Source organism: Excalfactoria chinensis, chromosome 4, assembly GCF_039878825.1.
Source record: "Excalfactoria chinensis isolate bCotChi1 chromosome 4, bCotChi1.hap2, whole genome shotgun sequence".
Classification (NCBI taxonomy): Eukaryota; Metazoa; Chordata; class Aves; order Galliformes; family Phasianidae; genus Excalfactoria; species Excalfactoria chinensis.
In genome coordinates, this window is record NC_092828.1 from 53716157 (window position 1) to 53736247 (window position 20091).

General features: G+C 44.2%; 1 protein-coding gene across 2 annotated transcripts in view; it reads right to left on the reverse strand.

Moving 5' to 3' along the window:
• The window catches only part of HERC3 (HECT and RLD domain containing E3 ubiquitin protein ligase 3), a 40582-nt gene extending 21661 nt beyond the window's left edge, over positions 1–18921 (reverse strand). For both annotated transcript variants that reach the window (XR_011903334.1, XM_072334061.1), the window contains exons 1-7: positions 18805–18921; positions 15968–16225; positions 6931–7090; positions 5420–5496; positions 3759–3980; positions 1256–1347; positions 109–239 (exon numbers count right to left, since the gene is read on the reverse strand). Coding sequence is in view for 1 of the 2 variants with exons in the window: in XM_072334061.1 (XP_072190162.1) it covers positions 109–239; positions 1256–1347; positions 3759–3980; positions 5420–5496; positions 6931–7090; positions 15968–16193 (908 nt within the window). In the remaining variant the exon portion in view is untranslated. The remainder of the gene's footprint in view (positions 1–108; positions 240–1255; positions 1348–3758; positions 3981–5419; positions 5497–6930; positions 7091–15967; positions 16226–18804) is intronic.
• Between the last annotated feature and the right edge of the window lie 1170 nt (positions 18922–20091).

Sequence of the window (20091 nt, forward strand, 5' to 3'; positions counted from 1 at the left end):
ACATTCACTTAATTTTGACACAGGTGATGCAAAACCAAGACTGTTCCTTCTATTTACAAGACTCAGTGTCAACATTAAGGAAAATTTTTGACCGCACACAGTACTCACCTGCCACAAGCAATCTGGGATACTTCACTGCCCATCAGCTCAAGAACTCTTCGGGGGTTCACTTCATCATTCATGGAATCGTGTCCCAGTTGCCCGCAGGAACCTGCACCGAACGTGAACACCCCTCCACTCTGTTAGCAAATCAAACAGCATATTCTCCATTTAGGACCCATATCCCAGCAGTATCTCCTTGACTCCAGTTTTACTACGAGCTCAAGCTTAAGCAGACATTGCTGGGGATTACAAAGGATTCAGGAAATAAACTTGTGTTCTGCTAATGCAGCTTCCAAATAGCTACCTTGCCATTCATCAGTGTCAAAATTATCTCTAGGTATGCCTACAGAAGACAAGCTTCCCCCCACCATCACCAGATGAGCCTGAATCTCAGTAGGTTTAAACATGGTTCAACAGCACCCATTTCCACTATACTATACATCCACCTCTGTCAGCTGCCATTCAAAGATTGTGGCCGTTTTCCTTGAATGAGAATCACACTCTGGTCTTGCACAGTGGCTTTCTTACAGGAACCTCAAAATCAGTTCTTTCAGTTCAGCCTACAACAGAGAACATTAAAGCACCAACCCAGGAAGCAACACACCTAGAAGTGGCTGGGGTGAGGCAAGAACTGAACAATGATCTTCCAAATGCTAGACCTATCCTCTGTCTACTGAACTACATACTACCTGGAAACAGCAGTAGGTTTGGAATTGAAAACCTCCTGTAAATGCTGCGAGTGACTAGTAACTCTGTTTAATAGCGCATTCTGTCTGACTTGCCCTTTATTCTGAGACACGGTAACTCCCATCTTCAAATACAACATTATGTTCACCCCAATGGATATTTGTTTGTTAATTTTTTTTTGCACAAAGCTCATTTCTTTAAGTGATTCACCTGAGGTTCACACCATTGTCACGGAGCAAACCATTGTCATGGACTGCTAACATCTTCATTTTAAAAGTAGCGCTGGTTCACATCGGAAATGAATCTCAGAATAAATTATAACATTAGTTTGCACTTAGTCTCTTTTACAGGCATCACATAAAATAAGGAATGTCGATTTGTTCTTTTCCACCACTTCCTAGGAAAATAATGAGAAACCCTCAGGCAAGACAGCAGCAAGGGCTCCCAGCTTTGGGAACTTCTTTACCTTTGTTAGAACTGCTGTGTGCTCCTCTCCACAGCTGATGTAAACAACCTTCTGAGACCGCAATAGCTTCACATGGCAAGGGGATTCTCGGTCTGTGTAGAACAAAATAAGGGACCTGTTTCATAAATACAGTCCTAAGTGCCTGAGAAAACCACCGTCAGTCTGATTTTTAGACATATTCCACAACTCGGGTCACAGTGGAAGTTTTAACAAACACGGGGAAAAAAAAGCAGATCCTTAATTAGTCCACTGTTGCTTTCCCCTTCCATTTTTAACAGATTTGCCCTGGTTCAAGAAAAGTGGGACAAAGTGAGGACACAAATCCTGAATATCTCATATAAACTCCTCCTGCACTTGCAATGTGGCACAAATGACTACGGTAGCTGAGTTACACGCACGCTCAGCCTCATGCTCCATTTCAGCTCTCTGCTGATGATGGCTAATATTTGTTTCCAACACCATTTTTAATCCTTTTTCTCAGACAAAACAATCCTGACATGCTAGACATGAGTGCAGAGCACAGGACAGATAAATCCCAAGGTGCATGTAAATGCCTAGTCTTTCTTCCCTTGTCACCCCTTAAGAAGATCCTCATACTTGCAAAGGCTAATCTTTGCCATCAGTTAAATGATGCTTTCCTCCTTCACTATGACATTCATCACCAGGGCTCTCCCAAGGATGAATGCACTAAGCAAAGTTATATGTTTTGCAATGTAAAAAAGAAAAATAATTTGCATTTGAAGGAGCAGTGGGCACCCCAAAACATTCTGACAATAAAGGGAACAGCTGCTTCCTTTGTACCAACAAAGTACAAAGCTCCTTCCTATGGAAACTGATCATTTTTTAGGACTCAGGGATTTGACAGGTGCTTTTTTTCTGTGCAGTGAAAGGAAAATAGTCATATTTTCATGGATTTAGAAATGAGAGCAGATTTTTTTTTCATTTACATTGTTCTATACTTCAGCACTCTCATTTTTATTCTGACTGGAATTACATTTATCTCTACAGCATAATTGTTGAAGTAACAGTGCTGCAGAACACTCATGCTCACAATTTTTGCTGTTCGTGTTCACTGAGTAGCATTCCGTCTTACCATGACTCACTCACCACAAATGCCAAGTATTTATGACAGTATTACTTACTGAGCTTTAGCAGAGTATCATCTCTGGCCAACACAGTTCCACAAGCAGATGCCCCTTATGTTTTTAAGATAGCCCCATGTCAAAGTAAACCTCCTCGTATATAAACTACAGCATTTCTAACAGTGCTGTGTTGAGATCAGAAGCATCTATCTGCCAGCTTACATGGAAAGAACAAAGTTGGTCATATACTAAGTCAATACTGACACACAGCACGAGAAAACAGACCTGGAGCATTTTTGAGAGGCTGCAAAATATGTTACAAGTCTTACAACTATGTCTTATATTCATAGAAGTGCAAAACAAGGTGAAATGACGTTAAATGCATTTGAGCGTCCTGTGCTAAACTACAGGCAGTTTTTGTGTAATTGCTTTAAATATAAGTTTCAGTAGGTAGGTTGGGTTGTCAAATTGCATCATTTCATTATACATGGACAAAATGAGGTAATGCTTTTCTCTTGCAACACACAGTGTTTATAAGCTCCTACACAATCTAACATTTGTAAATATATACACCTCTTGTACTCACTCATGCAAAATAAATTATCCATGAATGCTGTGTATCATGTCTATCTACAGACAGTAACTTGCTTAGATATCTAAAGCTACTCAGAAACTACGCAGAAAAAGATGAAGAGGCTGACATGAAACTCCAAAGAAAATCTTTCATTTACTTTTACAAATAGAAACAAATATATTAACAACAAGTTGGGGGAATTCGGGCTTTTCAGACTAGTTGTTGTGTCATATCCACTCCTGAGGCCTTTATGAATCAGTCTTCAAGTCTGTTGATGACTAGGTTTCACTGAACTTGACCATACCAAAAAAGCCAATCTACCACTGGCCCTGGGTGTCTGAAAGAATGTGCAACCAATAAACAATACAATATTTTACAAGAATGTGACCATTTGTGTTGCCATCATTTTGCAGCATGCAGACGCTCACCAGTCAAAAATATGCTGGCAAATCAGGGGATGGGTTGAGTCTCCTGCTCCACTTGGAGACCCTTTTTTACACCAACTTCAAATGAAGTACAGAAACAGTGTTTTTGAGGGAAGAAGAAAAGAATCAAAGCACTTCCTTAGGTGTCTGCCTCTCAACATTCACATTTCAAATACTTTTTTTCTCTTTTTTTTTTTTCTTGAATTTGCATTCCTTCATTCTCACTAACAAACACAGGGGAAAAATGTGTTTCCTAAGAACGAAAATCCTGTAAAGTCCACCAGAGACCATTCCTCTGCCCTCTCCCTCCAAAGGAGGTCTACACATCTGCTCAGCAAAAACAGACTGCCAATGCAGAAATAAAAGTGGCACACAGCCAAAAATCCACAACCTTCTTTCACCTAGGAGCACAATTTTAATACCTCGTTCATCACTGAGTCCCAGCTGTCCTGAGCTGTTCTTCCCCCAGCCAAACACAGCTCCTGAGAGAGAGAGGGCAAAACTGTGGGCTCCACCTGCAGCAACCTGGGCCAAAGGGATCCCATCAAGAGACTTGACACGCTGTGGACTTGCTTGGGAAGGACACTCTTTCCCCAGGCCCAACTGACCATAGCTGTTCTGCCCCCATGTGAAGAACTGGCCATCTGAAACAAAGAAAGAAAGAAGATAGTTCTCATGCCAGGAAGATTTCTTTATTGCTGTGATGATCATAATCATTATGTGTATCTGCATCACCTTGTGTATCCATGCTAAGCAAGCCTTTTATATTCTAATACACGCATTCAGTATATTTTCACTAATAATCCATTGACTAGAAAGCAAGCAAGTTCCCTAACAAGCAGAGAGCTTATCTTATGCCTACGTGCAAAACACCCCTGTCTATTCAGACCTTCTGTCTCTTTTCCAGAGCCTCATTATCAGCGAGTTGACATTAGACGAGGCTGAGTTGATCTCTCCATCTCCCACAGATAGTGAATAAAACAGGTCAACAGAAAAGCAACTTTGTCAAACTGAACAAATACTAGCGCTTGGGGCTTCTCTCCCACCCAAACCTCATGATGGAAAAAGCAAGCAAGACATTCTTTGCTAAAATATAAGCCCAGTCTGAAGCCACAAGTTAAATACACAGATGCATTACCAAGTGCAAAATACATCAGACTGCTGTAACTTAAGCAGTGTAATGAAGAAAGGTCTGCTTTCTGTTGCGTTCAGAAAGGGAACAGCCAAGAATAATTTTGACATGAGAGAATTAACTCCTTAGGTTCATCTACAAGTGCTGCTCTGAAAGTAATGCCTCCTGTTTTTTATAATGTTGGCCCACAACATCATAGGCAGATGTTGGTGGTACAGAAGGAGAGGCTGAACCTTCCTGCCAATATTCCCTTACATTTTGTTGCTGCACAACAGACGGCAGCAGAGGAGCACTCTGACAAAATGATGCCTGACATGGAAGTGAGGATGAAGCAAAGGTGAGGAAATGAATGCCTCTGTGCAGAAGAGAATTGTACCCACTGACATTCATCAGCACATGCTGAACGGTTATGGAGACCAAACAGCAGATGTGAGCGCAGTGAGGCGGTGAGTGGTGCATTTCAGCAGTGTCCACAGCAACAGTGAGTCAACTCCACTGGTGCAGATTCTTACAAGCATGGCATGCAGGCTTTTGTTTATTGCTGTTGGAAATACATAGCTAATGGTGGTGGCTATGCTGAAAAACAGCGTTCTGTGACTGAAACTTTGCTCTATCAGAAATAGTTACTGTGCTCTTTGTATCTGTTGTAGTTTCCTTGAAAATATGTAGAAGGCATTATTTTTCGAGTGACCCATGTACATCAAGATGGAAAGCTGTTAAGTGTTCTCGCCAGCATTCGGCAGTGAGGCAGTGGGTGGCCTGTGTGTAATGTTTCCCTTCTTGACAGTACTGGCAACACTGTCCTACAATATATGTTGTACCTGATCTACTTCACTCTCCCATTTGTCCTGAAAACAGTTGAGGTAGGGATGTCCTTGGAAATATGCCATCTTGGACATGGAGCAAAACAAGAGCAGAAATCTTAGTAATAAATAATGAACACTACAGTACCTGCTGCCAAAGCCAGGCAATGCCAGTTTCCACAGGAAATCTGCAGTATTGTCTGTTGGTTCAGTTTCTTTATCAGCCTAAAGAAGATGACATTATTTTAGAATAATCATCTACAAATACGGTATCACATTAGGTGAAATCATCATTTCCATTTCTGTATTTGTCCTAGGCACACATATAACCTGTGGTTTTGAGAAGAGGAACGGAATCTTGGAGGTAATACTGATCTCAGATGCAAATCTATGAAGAACTTTAGACATCAGACTACCAACTGCAACTATCTTTACTGCTATAAAGAAGACTCTAGACATCTGAAAATGGTGAAAAAAATCTGGTCTCTCAGCACCTCTCAATATCCTTTTTCAGGCACTGACATTCTTCATGCCATTTATGCCAGGGGCACAAAAGTTTTTAAGAGCTACAGAACCACAACTTCTTCACTGCTTTGCACAGAGAACAGCACATCAAGGTTCAAGTTAGCTCACAAAAATGTTATTTTTAAAATGGCACTATTGCACTGGCATCTGAGCCTGTCTCTCTTTTTTCTATCAGATCTGCCAGCAAATAACAAGCTTTCTTCTCACAGAGTCCTTCAGATCAAACAAACGAGTATTCTTTCACAACTGGAACTCTTTTCCTTTATATACTGTCCCATGAATGACAGCCAACATAGACATGTGTCCCAGACCTCCTCTTCTAGCTCTGCATTGAATATATAGTTGCAGACGGAATAAGAGAAAGAACACATCTGTTATTAATGCAGCATGATACAGCATCATTAACTACAAAAAGACCAGTTATCTTTATTATGGTAGTGAGCTGAGGCCTATAATCTGTGAAGTGCTTTGGATGGAGGAGTCTTGGTGTCTGTCACTGGCCCCAGCACCATCTATATATCCTTCTTTACACTGTTACAGCTCTGAGACAGGTAAGATGCAAGTCAGTGAAGAAAACTGAGCACTTCCCCAATGTTTCTGAGCAACTTTCACTACTCAGAATTGCAATGGACTTGTTTAGCAGCATTGCTGATAAGCAAAAGATACAATTTATGCAATAATTCCAGAGTCAAGGCACCAGTTCACCAGTTGATATTTTTTTTGCCCATTCTTGAAAAGTGGCTCCTACCTCAGACATAGAATGCAATACAAACATACCATACAGCACTTCTATTTTGGGGTTCTCCCTCATGTACCTCCTGTCCTGCAGAAAACACTGTTATATTTTTCATTGAGGAAGCCGAACTTGCTCTAACTTTCTTCTCTGTGCCTCAAGCAATGAAGATCAAAGGGCTGTTCTAACTGTACTTCTTCAGAACTTGTCTAGTACTCAAGGTGTGCTGAGAGGGAAAAGGAGGAGCATCAGGCTTGTACTGGTACGTGGCAAGTGCCCAATTAAAAGCCCTTTGAGCACAAGCAATATTCCCACCAACTGCAGGCTGGCAAGTGAAAAATCCCTGATTCAACGCTTCCAAGTGGGTGCTGTAAGGAAACTCAAACCACTTAAATATTTACCTTGGTACTGTCACTGCATCTTCAATAGTGGTGAGGCCCAGCTGTCCATCACTGCCTGCGCCCCAGGAGAAGACCTGGCCCTGGTCACTGAGTGCCACACTGTGGGACTCTCCACAGGCCACATGCACTATGTGCTGCCCTGCCAGGGCTCCAATTAGTTCTAAAGAAAAAAACAGAAAAAACACTTCCATCACCGGACTTGTCTCATATCGACATGCAAACAGCAGGTCTAGACTAATATGCAAGCAAAGCCATTCAGATAGGTTCAGTGATGCCCAATTTAACTACACTTCTACAGAAGCAAAGAACCAGACTTCACTGAAAATGTATAACTGTCAAGTTCTTCCAAAACCCGATCTGTAAATCATAGGATAAAGGCAGGTGCATGTCCTCAAGCACAAAAGTCTACATGCAGCCTCACAGACACACGGAATCAAACAGACTTTCCAGATGTGATGCTTTAACTCAGTCTTGATGTAGGGATCAACATGGACTCTGAAGTTTAAAAGCACTGTAAAATACATTTGGCCTTCCATACCTCACATGCCTAATGAAGACAAGTCCTCCAAAAAAGTTAATCAATCCAATTGTCTCCTGCTGTACTACTAGATGGATGAAAACAGACATATTACAATACCACTGGTGCTAAGCTTGGAACAGGTCCTAACCTATCAACCTGTTACTATTTCTACCACAGTCAAAAGCTCACAAAAGAAAATAATATCAAAAGCAAGAGGACCTTACAGAAGAATAAAAGCGAAAAAAAATTCTCCTCTGGAAGATCATCCACATTTTATTTTTCATTATGATGTCATCTTAAGCAACAGATATAGGTTTGACAACTACTCCTACAACATCAACAATCAGATTTTATTTATTATGCAGACTATTTATAAACAGATACTGAAAAGTCCTGTCTTGCAGCAAAGCACTGGAAACAGCACAAATCTGATGGAAAAAGTCCTCACAAGCCAAAAAGCAGAAAAGTTGGAATTTTTCTTCCCTGAAAGAATGTTTCAGAGTAGACAAAGAAAGATTCGCTCTGTGCTACAAAGCAATGATTAGTTTTATTAAAAGTCCCACACTGACATCCCACTTATCATTATATAAAATGACACCCCACATCAAGGGCACCTAGATATGTATTGTTAACATACTTGGCACCAAAATCTGCACACAGATGGATTTAAATGCCTTAGATCAATTTAAAGGGGACAACTCCTAGGCACTCCTAGGAAGGTTTGCCTTCTAAGTCTGAAAGTGTGAATGGAGAGCAAATGAACATATTTTCTACACAAACAAAATGCTACAACAACACGCACTTCCTTTCACTCAATTAAAAGCCACAGAGGCATAGTTCTGGTGGACAAGAAGCTGGACATAAGCCAGCGGTGTGTGCTTGCAGCCCAGAAGGCCAACTGTGTTCTGTGCTGCGCTAAAAAACAGCTGGCCAGCAGGGACAGGGAGGTGATTGTCCCCCTTTACTCAGCTCTTGTGAAGCCCCATCTGCAGTACTGTGTCCAGACCTGGAGCCACCAGCACAAGAAAGATATGGAGCTCTTGGAATAGGTCCAGAGAAGGGCCACTCAGATGATCAGAGGGCTGGAGTACCTCTCCTGTAAAGAAAGGATGAGAGAACTGGGGTTTGATTAGCTTGGAGAAGAGTCCGGGGTGTCCTCATTGTGGCCTTCCAATATTTGAAGGGAGCATATAATCAGGAGGGGGAAATGACTGTTTACAAGGGTGGGTAGCGATAGGACAAGGGGAAATGGTCTTACTGAGACGGGGAGGTGCTTTGGTAGTTGGTATAAATTTTTGTTATTTACCAGAGTGTCACAGCACTGTTAAATGATGCATCGCTGCACTCAGATGAAAGGCACAAGTGAAGTTTGTTCTTGGAATTGTGACTTCAGTATAAAATTGAGCGGAACAAAACTCTGGGAGCAACTGGGAAGGGTTACAGGAGCTGTGCAACAGTGTTTCAATGTATCGTAACACTCAGAAAAACAAGTTCGGAGAAGTACACATTGACCCAACCTTTTATTTCCAGCTGTTTCAGTACAGCACCAACACTCAGCAACCATCCATCAGTTCTTCCTGTCTAGAGGAGTTCCCATTTTCCCTTCTTTATTCTGCCCATTTTCTGTCAGTATAAACAGACATATCGAGGTTTGACTTCTATTGATCTTAGCCTTGTCAGATCTTATCAGAAAACAAAAACAGATAAAAGACCAAAATCTAGGCAAAACTCCTTCAGGACAGCACTCTTCTGAATCACGACAAGCATGGTTCCCAGGACTGTTTTATTTCCTGCCTGTGGACTGCAGGCACACTCCATCCAGCAAAAGATGGAAACATGTGATATACATTTTTCTAACACAGCTCTTGACAGCATTGGAAACTGCAGTAAAGCAAGGCAAAGACTGAAAAACCCTTGAAAAACCCATCTTCAGATTTTAGCTTCTCAATTTACAGAAGAGGGCTTATACTTTGTCCCCATGACGTTGAAAAGCTATGCTACAACATCTTCAGTGTCTAACACTACTGGAAGCCCAAAGCACTCAATTACACGGCACTAGTTTGGGTGTACAGGCAGTGAATTATTGATCTCAGTCTCCTAATAAGCTTATCAGACTGCTGGTACCTTTCCAACACATAGCTTCCAGCTCCTTGCAAGACAAGCTTTTCCTAGAGGATGTGGCAGAAGCCTTCAGCCATGTGAGTACTGTGATGTACATGGACAGCACCAGATGGCTTCTCCTGTCTGAAATCAATTGAGAGGCCTGAGGTGACAGCTTCAGTGGCAAAATCTGGATTTCTTCCCTAGTGAGAAGAATCTGATGCTTCTTGATGGATCTCTTGATGGAAGAGTTCCAAGTGATTTCAGCTCTCTCAGATACCTGCCCCAAACTCTCATGCCCTGCCCAACTTGACAATAGGCATTTGTTCACCCCAAGTACCTCTGCACAGGACAACCTGGGGATCAGGCCTAGCTAGCACAGTTTCATGAAAGGCAGGTCCTGCTTGACCAACCTGATCTCCTTCTATGATCTAGTGACCTGCCTGGTGGATAGACTTCAGCAAAACCTTTGACACTGTCTCCCACAGTATCCTCCTGGAGAAGCTGGAAGCCCATGGCTTAAGCAGACATATTCTTTGCAAGGTTAAGACCTGGCTGGATGGGCAGGCCCAAAGAGTGGTGGTGAATGAAGTTAAATCCAGTTGGACACTGGTCATGAATGGTGCTTCCCAGGGGTTAGTAATCGAGCTTGTCCTGTCCAATATCTTCACTGATTACCTAGTTGAGTGGATTGAGTGCACCATGGAGGTGTTTAAGGCTATGCTGGATGGGTCCCTAGGCAGCCTGATCTATTACTTGATCTAGCAGCTAGCAACCCCATCTGTTGCAGAGAGCTGGAATTTGATGATCCTGGGGGTTCTTTCCAACCCAAGCCATTCCATGATTCTTTTGAAGACACATAACACATTCCTCCATCTAGTAGGGTGACACTAACAGCATTATTAGTATTTACAGACTCCTGATCCAACAGCCAAAAATCCCCATCAGAATCCTGCTATTGCGTTCAACAGGTATTCCATGAAACTGCAAATACAGCCCAAATGTATAGTCTAACCCTGTCAGCACATAAGAAAGCGTAAGAGTCAAGACAGTTTCTGTAGCTCCATTCACACAACTCTGCTGCTGCTTATCAGCAGCAACAACAGAGAATGGCTCAGAGGAAGGCCTAGAGAACAGCTTCAGGAACACACCTTGGTGATGACAGAAAGCCTCTGCTGGAGTTAGGTGCATGACACATACAACACATAAGCAGCTGGAATTACCATGCTGACAGCACAAGTCTCTGCATGCAAGGGTGTGGGAAGAATTCAGCTCTGCACCCACAGAGAACAAGAGTAGACCCCTCTGATTGCCCTGTCCCCAACAGGGCATTGCAGAGATGCTTCTGCACAAGGAGCTCCTGGCTTTGTTTCTAGACTACAAGTAGATCTGCCCTCTCTTTCTGCCTGATGTTCTCACCTGTGCACAGTAACCCATTTTGTTTTCCATTTTCACTTGGTATGGAGCAAAAGCTCTGAAATAGGGAGTAAGCAAATATTTACATCAGCATGCAACCTTTCATTACTTTTGTTAATTGCAGTTTACTAAATCCATTATGGACACTGAGCTTTACAAGTCCAACTGCAAATGCTGAGGTCATCCTTTTGTGAATTGAGGGAAAGGAGCAAACCTGGACTTTTTAAATCAGAACCAAAACACATAATGAGAAACTCTTAGGACATCTGGCCTTTCTCAGTTCCTACACGTGTGTCTGTTACTACCACACTCACATCAGGAATTGGAGCAGCAGTCCCATGAGAGGGACTGACAACAACAGCACTGGTGCTTGTAAGGCTGATCACTGGTTACAGAGGAAGGAATGTAAATACATGGCTGACTTACTGAATAAAAATGGGGGGAAAAGACAGCAAAGGACAGACTACAGCAGATGAAATTCAAAGGAATGCTGTTGGTCACGCAAGTAGGAACAGTGGCAAGTGTCAAGGGCAGTAAGCAAGGACAGCAAGCCAGGGAGAAGGAAGAACAAGCTCTTCACTATAGCTCATAAAACCCACTCACATGGGTGAGGGTGTAATCATGTGGCAACTCCTGAACAAACCTTATAAAGGCAAAAGAAAGGGGAACCAACATAAAACTGGCAGCTCTACTTAGAAAGCAACTACTTTCCAGCACTGCAAGGAAGAGAGACCTGTTTATTTCTTCCCCACAGTTTTCCCCAAAACATAGTACCACCTCCCTCCTAGCAACCCTTATGCAGACACATGCAATACACACACTGGTGAAGGCTCAACAACCCAGAATACATCCAGCCTATCCTTGGGGCTCAAATCACTGCCCTAGGAGGTAGAAATGAGGTACAGCAGGAGCTGATTTTTATCCGCCCATTGTGTTCAATCCTGCAGGCCACTCTTTGCAACTGGATAGGTGCTATTTCCCCATCTCTTCATGTTATTGAAGCAGTCCTGCACAGCAGGACACATTTTGCCTTCAAAGTAGCATTTCTTATTTTCTTCCAGAAGGGAGGCTAGATCTTCTAAGTGCACTTGGCAGCCCCAGGCTGATTAAGGAGGGTGGAAAGTTCAAAAGCACCTGGTGTGTTCCTTGCTTAGTTCCTGCTTAATTCCATCCTGCAGTGATTTGCACAGGAACAGAACAAAGTCACACTAGCACGGCGCAGACTCCATACAGCACACTTGTCCTTGCTTTCAATGACATTACAATCTACTCCACGAGCACTGCCTGAGAAGTCTGCTGATGGGGAAGGGAGGAAATTAACAGTCCTATTAACATTTACAAAAGCATTTTTATTTATTATTAAGCTTAGTAACTTTCAGAAGTACAGTAGTTTGATGTCATTTGAACATACCACCTTTTGGGATGATAAAAAAATATGTCTACAGAATACACACAAGTCTAACCCCAACTCATAGATTCATAAGACAGCTTTTGAAGAAAGTTCTTCCTGAAAACATATGCTTTAGCAAGAGTGCTTCAGAAATAAAAATGGAAGGCGTTAGTGGAAAAAAACTGATCTCACAGCTTGCTGCTGGATGTAGAGCAAAAGTAGACTGTGATCCCCATCTCTGCTTCACTTTTTTGTTTTCCTCAGAAGACAAGCTGGCCTTTTGGATATACATATGTTTAAGGGAATAGGAGTATCATGCTCATATGGGGCTTGTACAAATGACCCACTTGAACACTCCAGTAGGAACGTTGGGAAAAATGAAATATTTTGTGCTTCTCCACTCAAGGACAAGAAATTAAGTCATTTAACAGAAGGTACATGCACAACAGGCATGTCAAAGCCCAAAGAATTACATAGGCAGAAGGACGATCAGAAATGCGCGGTGGTGTCATGCTGGAGAAATGCAGAATAATTACATGTAAGATTTCAAGGACATTCTGGGTAAAGCACAGATGCTCATATCTCCATTTCTTCTTCAGGAGCTTACATAGGCAGCCAGCTGCTTACAAGGCAGGTAAGGTGTTAAGTGTAAGTATTTCTTCAGAGCTCTGCTGCAGGAGCAGCTGTTTTCAGCTAGCAGCCACAAGTGTCTAAATGTTTGATTTCTGATAAGTTAAATTCATGCTGAATCTCAGCTCTGTGCCCAAATGGGAACAGAACTGTCTCATATCTTTTGTGAAACATCCATTTTGTGGCATTTCCTGGGTCTCATTTCAAACTTTGTGCAGAAAAAGGAAAACAACACAAAACTGGAACGAGTGGTCAATACACCAATGGGTCATGCTGCCAGTTGAGAGGGATCTGGAAAGTCTGCACTTGCTCCCTTCCATGGCTACTTCCAACAAACACAAACTGCCACTTCTCCTCCTGCTCCAGTGCAATCCAGGCTTCCCATATGGCCTCCTCCCAGCGAGGAAGAGGTGAAAAAAGGAAGATCCATACAGACAGTCCTTTGTAAGGTCACACATCTGAATTCTCAGTTGTTGCACAGTTTACCATTAAGCATACCACAGTGAGTGCCGATGCTTCTGATCACTTCAGCCCCATGCTGAAGTTCATGTGCACTTACATTTGAAAAGTACAAGGTCATTGTGTTCAGAGCAATCCAGGTGATCTGCATCATCTACTGAAATTTGACATAACATTTGTTGTTGCTGCAGCCGTGAGCAGATAGATTCCACAACATAAACTGAGGCAATGGCACCCCACAGTATCAGCATCCACACAAGAAATTTAACTCATGTTGACACCTGATGAGTTAGTATTACTTTCCTGAGAATCAGACAGCTTCTGCACAACAGTCAACTCTACTTTTTTAACCAGGAAAATCTTCAAATTGCTTCCCTTAAAAGGGGATGAAAGGGCACTTCCAGAAGAGAAGTCTCTACTGACTCATTCGGTGGAATGCACTCAACTCAGTAATTTGTTTCCTGCAGAGGAGAGGTATAAGAAAAAACCAAAAAACCACACCTAACCAGTTGCCATTCTATCTCAGCATTACATCTTCAAGCTCAGCAAATGTGACAATAAACACAGCTTTTTAATTAAGAAGGGTCTCTCATTTCAAAAGGTGCTAAAGGACTGCTCTAAGAGGAGCTCCTGAAACAGCTGAAATAGTATCTTGCATGTAAATAGAAGGCATCACAGCAGCAAAATAAATTAAGTATTTGGTATACATAGTAAGGGAAGAAAAGTAGCTAAAGTCTCAAAAGCACTTACTGCAAATGTAACTCTTCCCTACTAGAAGTCATCGGTAAAACCAGCAAGTTTTTGAAGGGTTAGACCAATGTTCAGCATACTGCAGAGTCTTAGAATGTTACTGATAAGCAGGTATCACCTTGGGTGAAAATCATCTCTGATTAAATAACATGACCACATACTCTTAATACCTCTCTGAAGTCATAGCCTTCAAGAGATACAGACCCCCATATGCCTTCATGCTACTCTGAAACACAGCCAAGCCATGGTAAGCACTCCCTAAAGCATATGAGGGGGTCTGCAGAGGCTGCCCATAGGGGACAGTCAGTCTTATATCACAAGGAGCAGACAAAGCCCACTTCCAGCTGCCCCCCTCGACTAGGCAGGGCCTCGGGTTCACACTGCGAAAGTCAGAGCAAAGCAGCTGCAAAATGCTCATTCCTTAGATCTCCCCATTTCCCTTCCTTAGAGGGGCACTAGAAACATTCCATCACCTCCAACAGCTCAAGACCCTCTGTCCCACACATACCTCTCTGTGCAACTAACAGAGTAAGAAATGTGATCTTTGGCATATCCTCCTACATAGAAGGTGCAGACTGTCTTTATTCTTTACAGGGAAAGGAAAACTGAAAGGTGAGGTATGCACTCTTCCTGTTCCTATTTGCATAGACCTGAAAAAAAAAAAAATCAGTTCCCAATGCCACAAGCCAAAGTGGACCCCCTAAAGCCATGCATGGGATGGGACCCTCTGCCAGTTCATTGTTAGTAACAAAGCTGCTGTGGTGGTTCACCAGGAGCTAAAAAGGGAAACTGTTCCTTTATAGCACATCCCTCCCACCTGCCCTAGTCAGCAAAACTCCATCACAGATGCAGCCTGCAGTGCTAAGCTGAGGGAGAAACATTTTCACATGCACAGGCTCCTCAGAAACCAGCACTGCAGGAACTCTCAGAATGAATGAAACAGGTAGGATAACTAGGAGTTGGTGTCACATCCCAATCTCTTTAGTTGTCTGCACTGCAGGAAAAGCAATAAGACAAAAAGCCTAGGTCAGCTCCTCTAATCCTGCAACCAACATCTACTACCTCATGATTGAGAGGAAAGGTCAAAAGACACTCCAAAAACAGACACTGGAATCAGCCAGGTCAGATCTGCAAGCATATAAAATAGCTACTGCTCCTCATTGAGTACATTTCCTATATTAGTCACAAAATAACAAGGTGGGCTACAGAAGCCTCAAGCCTACCAAGGGTAACCAACAGTAGGAGTAAAGATTACTCAAGTCTAATTACTCACGGAAGGATATTTATTATGAAACAGATATCTCTGTTTTTGCCACATGCCATAACAAGTTAACAGAAAGCAGATTACAAGGCCAACATTTAAAACAAAGAGTCCATAAGAACAGCTTCAGGATTTACAAAAAATAAATACATTGTCAAACTGCTGCTCGCTCTTGGTACAAGGATGCTACCCAAGCACAAAGAAAGCAGAAGACACTTGGGGCTTTTATAATGGGGCACCTTAATGACAAGTAACAAAACATGCCCCAACACCATCTCCATTCTGCTTTTTGATACATTTTCCAGGCAAAGTGAGCAGACTTGTCTCCCCACCCCTGCTGCTCAGCTGTAGGTTTCCAGAGGCAGCAGATACAATCCAGAGTCACCACATTAAGTCACAACATTCAGCTCTGTCAGCTGCTCCAACTGCATGGCAATCAGCACAAAGCAGCTTCCATCACCTCAGCCTACCAGCGTCAGCCAGTTAGAAAGCACACAAGAGACACACTTACCTGGCTTGCTTCCTTCACTCTCGTGCCCCAGCTGGCCTTTGGTGTTCAAGCCACAGGTGTACACTTCCCCATCTTCCAGCAGGAACACTGAGTGGTTTCCTCCACATGCCACCTCCTTGACATTTCTGTCGTGAATGAATCCATACACCCGTGGTTCAGGAACGATGACCTGCAGGTTGCTACCTATCCCAGGCTGTCCAAAAGATGAGTAACCCCAGCATAGCATTTTCTCTCTTTTCAACAAGTCATGTATTCTTCCTGGGAAAAGAAACAGGGAAAGGAACATGGATGAAGCAAATACTCAAGTAATCCTACACAGATGAGTTGCTCTGAGCAGGAGGGGCAAACAATCAGAAAAAAGACCACAAACTTAGCCTGTAGAGCCATCTTGCCTGAAGACTGACAGTAAGAAGGCATTTCTGGCACTGCATGAGGAGAACCCAGGACAGCCTAGTTAGGTACTGAATCAGCACCTTCAAGAACTGGCCACCTCCACTTCTAGGGCAGTGGAAGTGCCCTGAAATCCTGCAGACCCAAGCAGTTCTGTTCTTAATACAGCAGGACTGTACCATTTCTGATAAACTCAGACTAAGAAGCAGTTTGAACAACTTAACACATTCCTCCAACCCAAATGTGTGCGTTTACAAGCACACAGCCCTGTGCCACAGCAAGATTTTCCATTAAGAAGCAGTTCACATGGAGCAGCACACTGGTAGCACAGCCACTGACAGCAGTAAAGCTCTCATGTCGCTGCCTTTCAGGCTGTGTTCAGTGAAACTCAGATTTCAGAGAATACAGCAACATGGGAAAGTTAAAAAAAACAGAGCAATAGGCGAGAGAACCGTCTCATGGCACAGACTGAGCTAAGTAATGACAACAGCTTTCTAATATGTAAGAGCTAGGCAACCAACCCTCATTCCAGAATGAGCATCTGAAAGATTTTATTGATGCTTCCTTGTATTCCCATCCTCATTACGTTTGGTTATTTATTAAACATGCTGTAATAATAAGACATGGAGAATTCCTCTACTTGAAATAGGAACTGATTATAAGCCTTCCCTATTTTGCAAGCAAAAAGAGAGCAGAGGAAAAAAAGAACTACTGTAGATCTCAGGCCTCATGACTCACCATAGCAAGTTTTAAACTAAGGCAATTTACTGCAGCAGCACCCACTACGTCAGCACAGGATCTAAAACCAGAGGTAACCTCTGAGGCATCACCACAGATTCCTCAGGAAAAGATTTCCCCACTCAGACAGGAAACACACGCATGCAACTCCCAAAGCCTGATGCTAATTCAAGCTGCATTAGCCATAAAGCCTTCCGTAATCTGAGTCCTAAGCAAAGGGTGCTCGTCTCCTTACCAGCTGCCCTCACCTGTGGCCATGTCCTGTCACCAGGTATACTCACCTTCACCAAGGCAGAGCCAAACCAAGAGAGACAGAAAATGGAACCACTAAAGCTAGAAAATGCCATCTTCTCTCACAAACTGCTTGCTAAGGTCTCTTACTAGGTGCTCCAAAGCATGCATTATAACTCATTTACTTCTAACAGCCTCTATTCCTTTCAACACAACTCAAGTCACCCACACTTCAGGACTGTCACCAGGCAGATCCAAAGCACCTCCAGGTTATAAAGCAGGGGGTTACAGGGCTCTGTTAAGCCAACGGCTGTGCTCAGATGCCCTTGGCACATAAGCCCAATGGAAGTCACCACTGGCTATGCTACTCCCAACACCAAGAATAGGGACGCAGTAACGCTGAAGTCATGTACATGCTTATGCTTTAAATGACACAATAGCTATATTTATAGAGAACTTCATAACCTGCCTCAGAAAGAAAAGACTGACACCTCTCTCAGCCTGAGGAATTATCACCTTACAAAAGATAAAAGCAGCTTCACAGTCAAGAGCAGCCACCTCACACTCCTGGTAAGGTGATGCTGCCTTGCCTCAGAACTGAAGTGATTGTACCTCTCTACCAGTACAGTGACATTGTACATCATGAGCTAAATAGTAATTTAGGATACCTTTCTAGAAGAGTTTCTGAACAGTCTGCTCCCCACACGTCCCAGTCACCTTTCCAGCTGCTAATTTCATTTAAAATGCTAAAAATACTTTAATTAAATTGAGTTCATTTCCCACACCAGACGCTGTTGCACTGAGCAGGGGGAGCCAATAGGAGAGGTTTCCTGCTGCTAAGGCACGACTTGAAGCAGCACCCCTTCCCACTCAGGAGCAAAAACCAACGCAGCCACTTTCCATCCAAGAATGCAAGCACACCCAGATGCTTCCCAAGGGCCTGCTGTGCCATGTATTTAATTTAGTTATGCCGAAGATATAGCACGCTTCTAAAACCACGAATGCTTTAACGTTTGGGCGGATTATTTTCCCCCCTCCAAACGCAAAAGACAAGTCAATACACCACACGCTCCCGAGGGGCAGCGTCCCGAAACACCAAGCTTCAAATGAAGCTTCACGCTTCGTTTCCCATTCCGGCCAAGGCGACAACTCATCCGGCAGCGCTCCTGTACCAGCACGGCCGCACAGCGACGCGATTTATCGCCGTTTGCTGCCATCGCACCCCGCTCCCTTCCTGCTTCGGCCGGCCCGCCCGGAGCAGCGCAGAGGAACGCAAGGCGCGACGGGGAACGAGCGCAACCGAGAGCTGCGCACTTCTCGCTGCCCCAACACAGGAAGCCGGCCCCGGCCGACAGCCTCCTCCGCCCGCCTCGCAGCGTACCCATGGGGACAGAGCGCCCGCTGGGGCACGCCACTCTCGAGCTCTCCACAAGGGGCTCCTCCGCAACCCCACCGCCACCCTACCACCCCCGGCTCACCTGCCACCAGCCCCGCCGCTACCGTCGCGGCGATAAGGAAGTCCGGCCCCTCACCGCCGCTTGCGGGAGTAATGGCTGCGCGCGGCCAATGGCCGGCGGCGGGCGGGGCGGCGGGCGGCTCCCTGCGGCTGCCGGGCCCTTCCCCTCACCGTGACGGCCGCAGCGGCGCAGGTTGTTAATGTGACAGCCGGATGCTGAGCACGCCGCGCGGACGTCTTGGAAAGGGAATCTGTTGCTTAAACCCGCTGCTAACCGCGCACGTCTCGAGGTTGTGGAGAGCGCTCAAAGGCCGTCCTCCATAATGGTGTACCATGGCAAACCCGCCGAAGTGAATTGGTTGCTTTCGCGCACCTGGCTGCGCGCAGCTCCCTCTGGAGGCTGCTCCCGCGGCAGTCCCTTCGTCAGGGCTCCCTTTGGTAACGCCACCGACTTTCCCGATCCTGGTTTGACAGGCGGAATCAGGCAGCCGGGGCTGGGCCTACGCTCCGCTGCTGGTAATGGCTGCCCCACGAGGTCAGAGGGAGCTCACCCTTTCCTTAATGGCTGAGGTCATCCTGCTGAGAAATAGGAGCTCCTTCAACCTGAAACTGAATTTGTCCAGACAGCGGGTCAGAAAGATATCCAGAGATGCCCTGATCTACAGCTTATCTTAATTTATCAATCATCTCTCTCCTGTCCCAAGCAGCTAAGCAGCTGCCCAATGTCAAGAGCTGCATGGATGTCAACAGCTTTCAGCTGCCCTGCAAACCCTCTTCTGATAGGTGTTTTCCACCAGAGCCCTTTTCTAGATGCCACTGGCAGCCTTCTGCTCAAAGGGATTAGCCAGGGATAGCTGCCCATGCCAGTTGCCAGCAGCCAAGGTGGGGTCTGGCTGCCCGCCATGGAAGTGGTTTCTCTGTGTGGTATCTGGATCATCCCACATCTGCTCTGCATCTGCTGCTTTGCAGAGTTCCTGCACGTCTCTACAGGTGATGTTTGGAGCAGAAGAGCAGCCTAAAGAAATTTCCCACTGCAGATTCAATATACTTGTGATGCCCGCGTGAAGTCTTTTAGACTCATAGCTGGATATCAGGCTCGCTCATGTTGTATTTCTTCACGTATTTTATAATAAGCGCCGCTTGAGAAAATGTAGATGCAGCTCAGTGCTCAAAAGTCATTTCAGAAAACGACAGAGTGCTCTACTCTGCTCCTTTGGAAAGTCTTTAATAAAAGCAGGGCTTATTTGAGGACAAATTAAAAATAGCCTTGAAAGGTACTCTGGGATTTAATCTCCCATGTGCTGTTGCA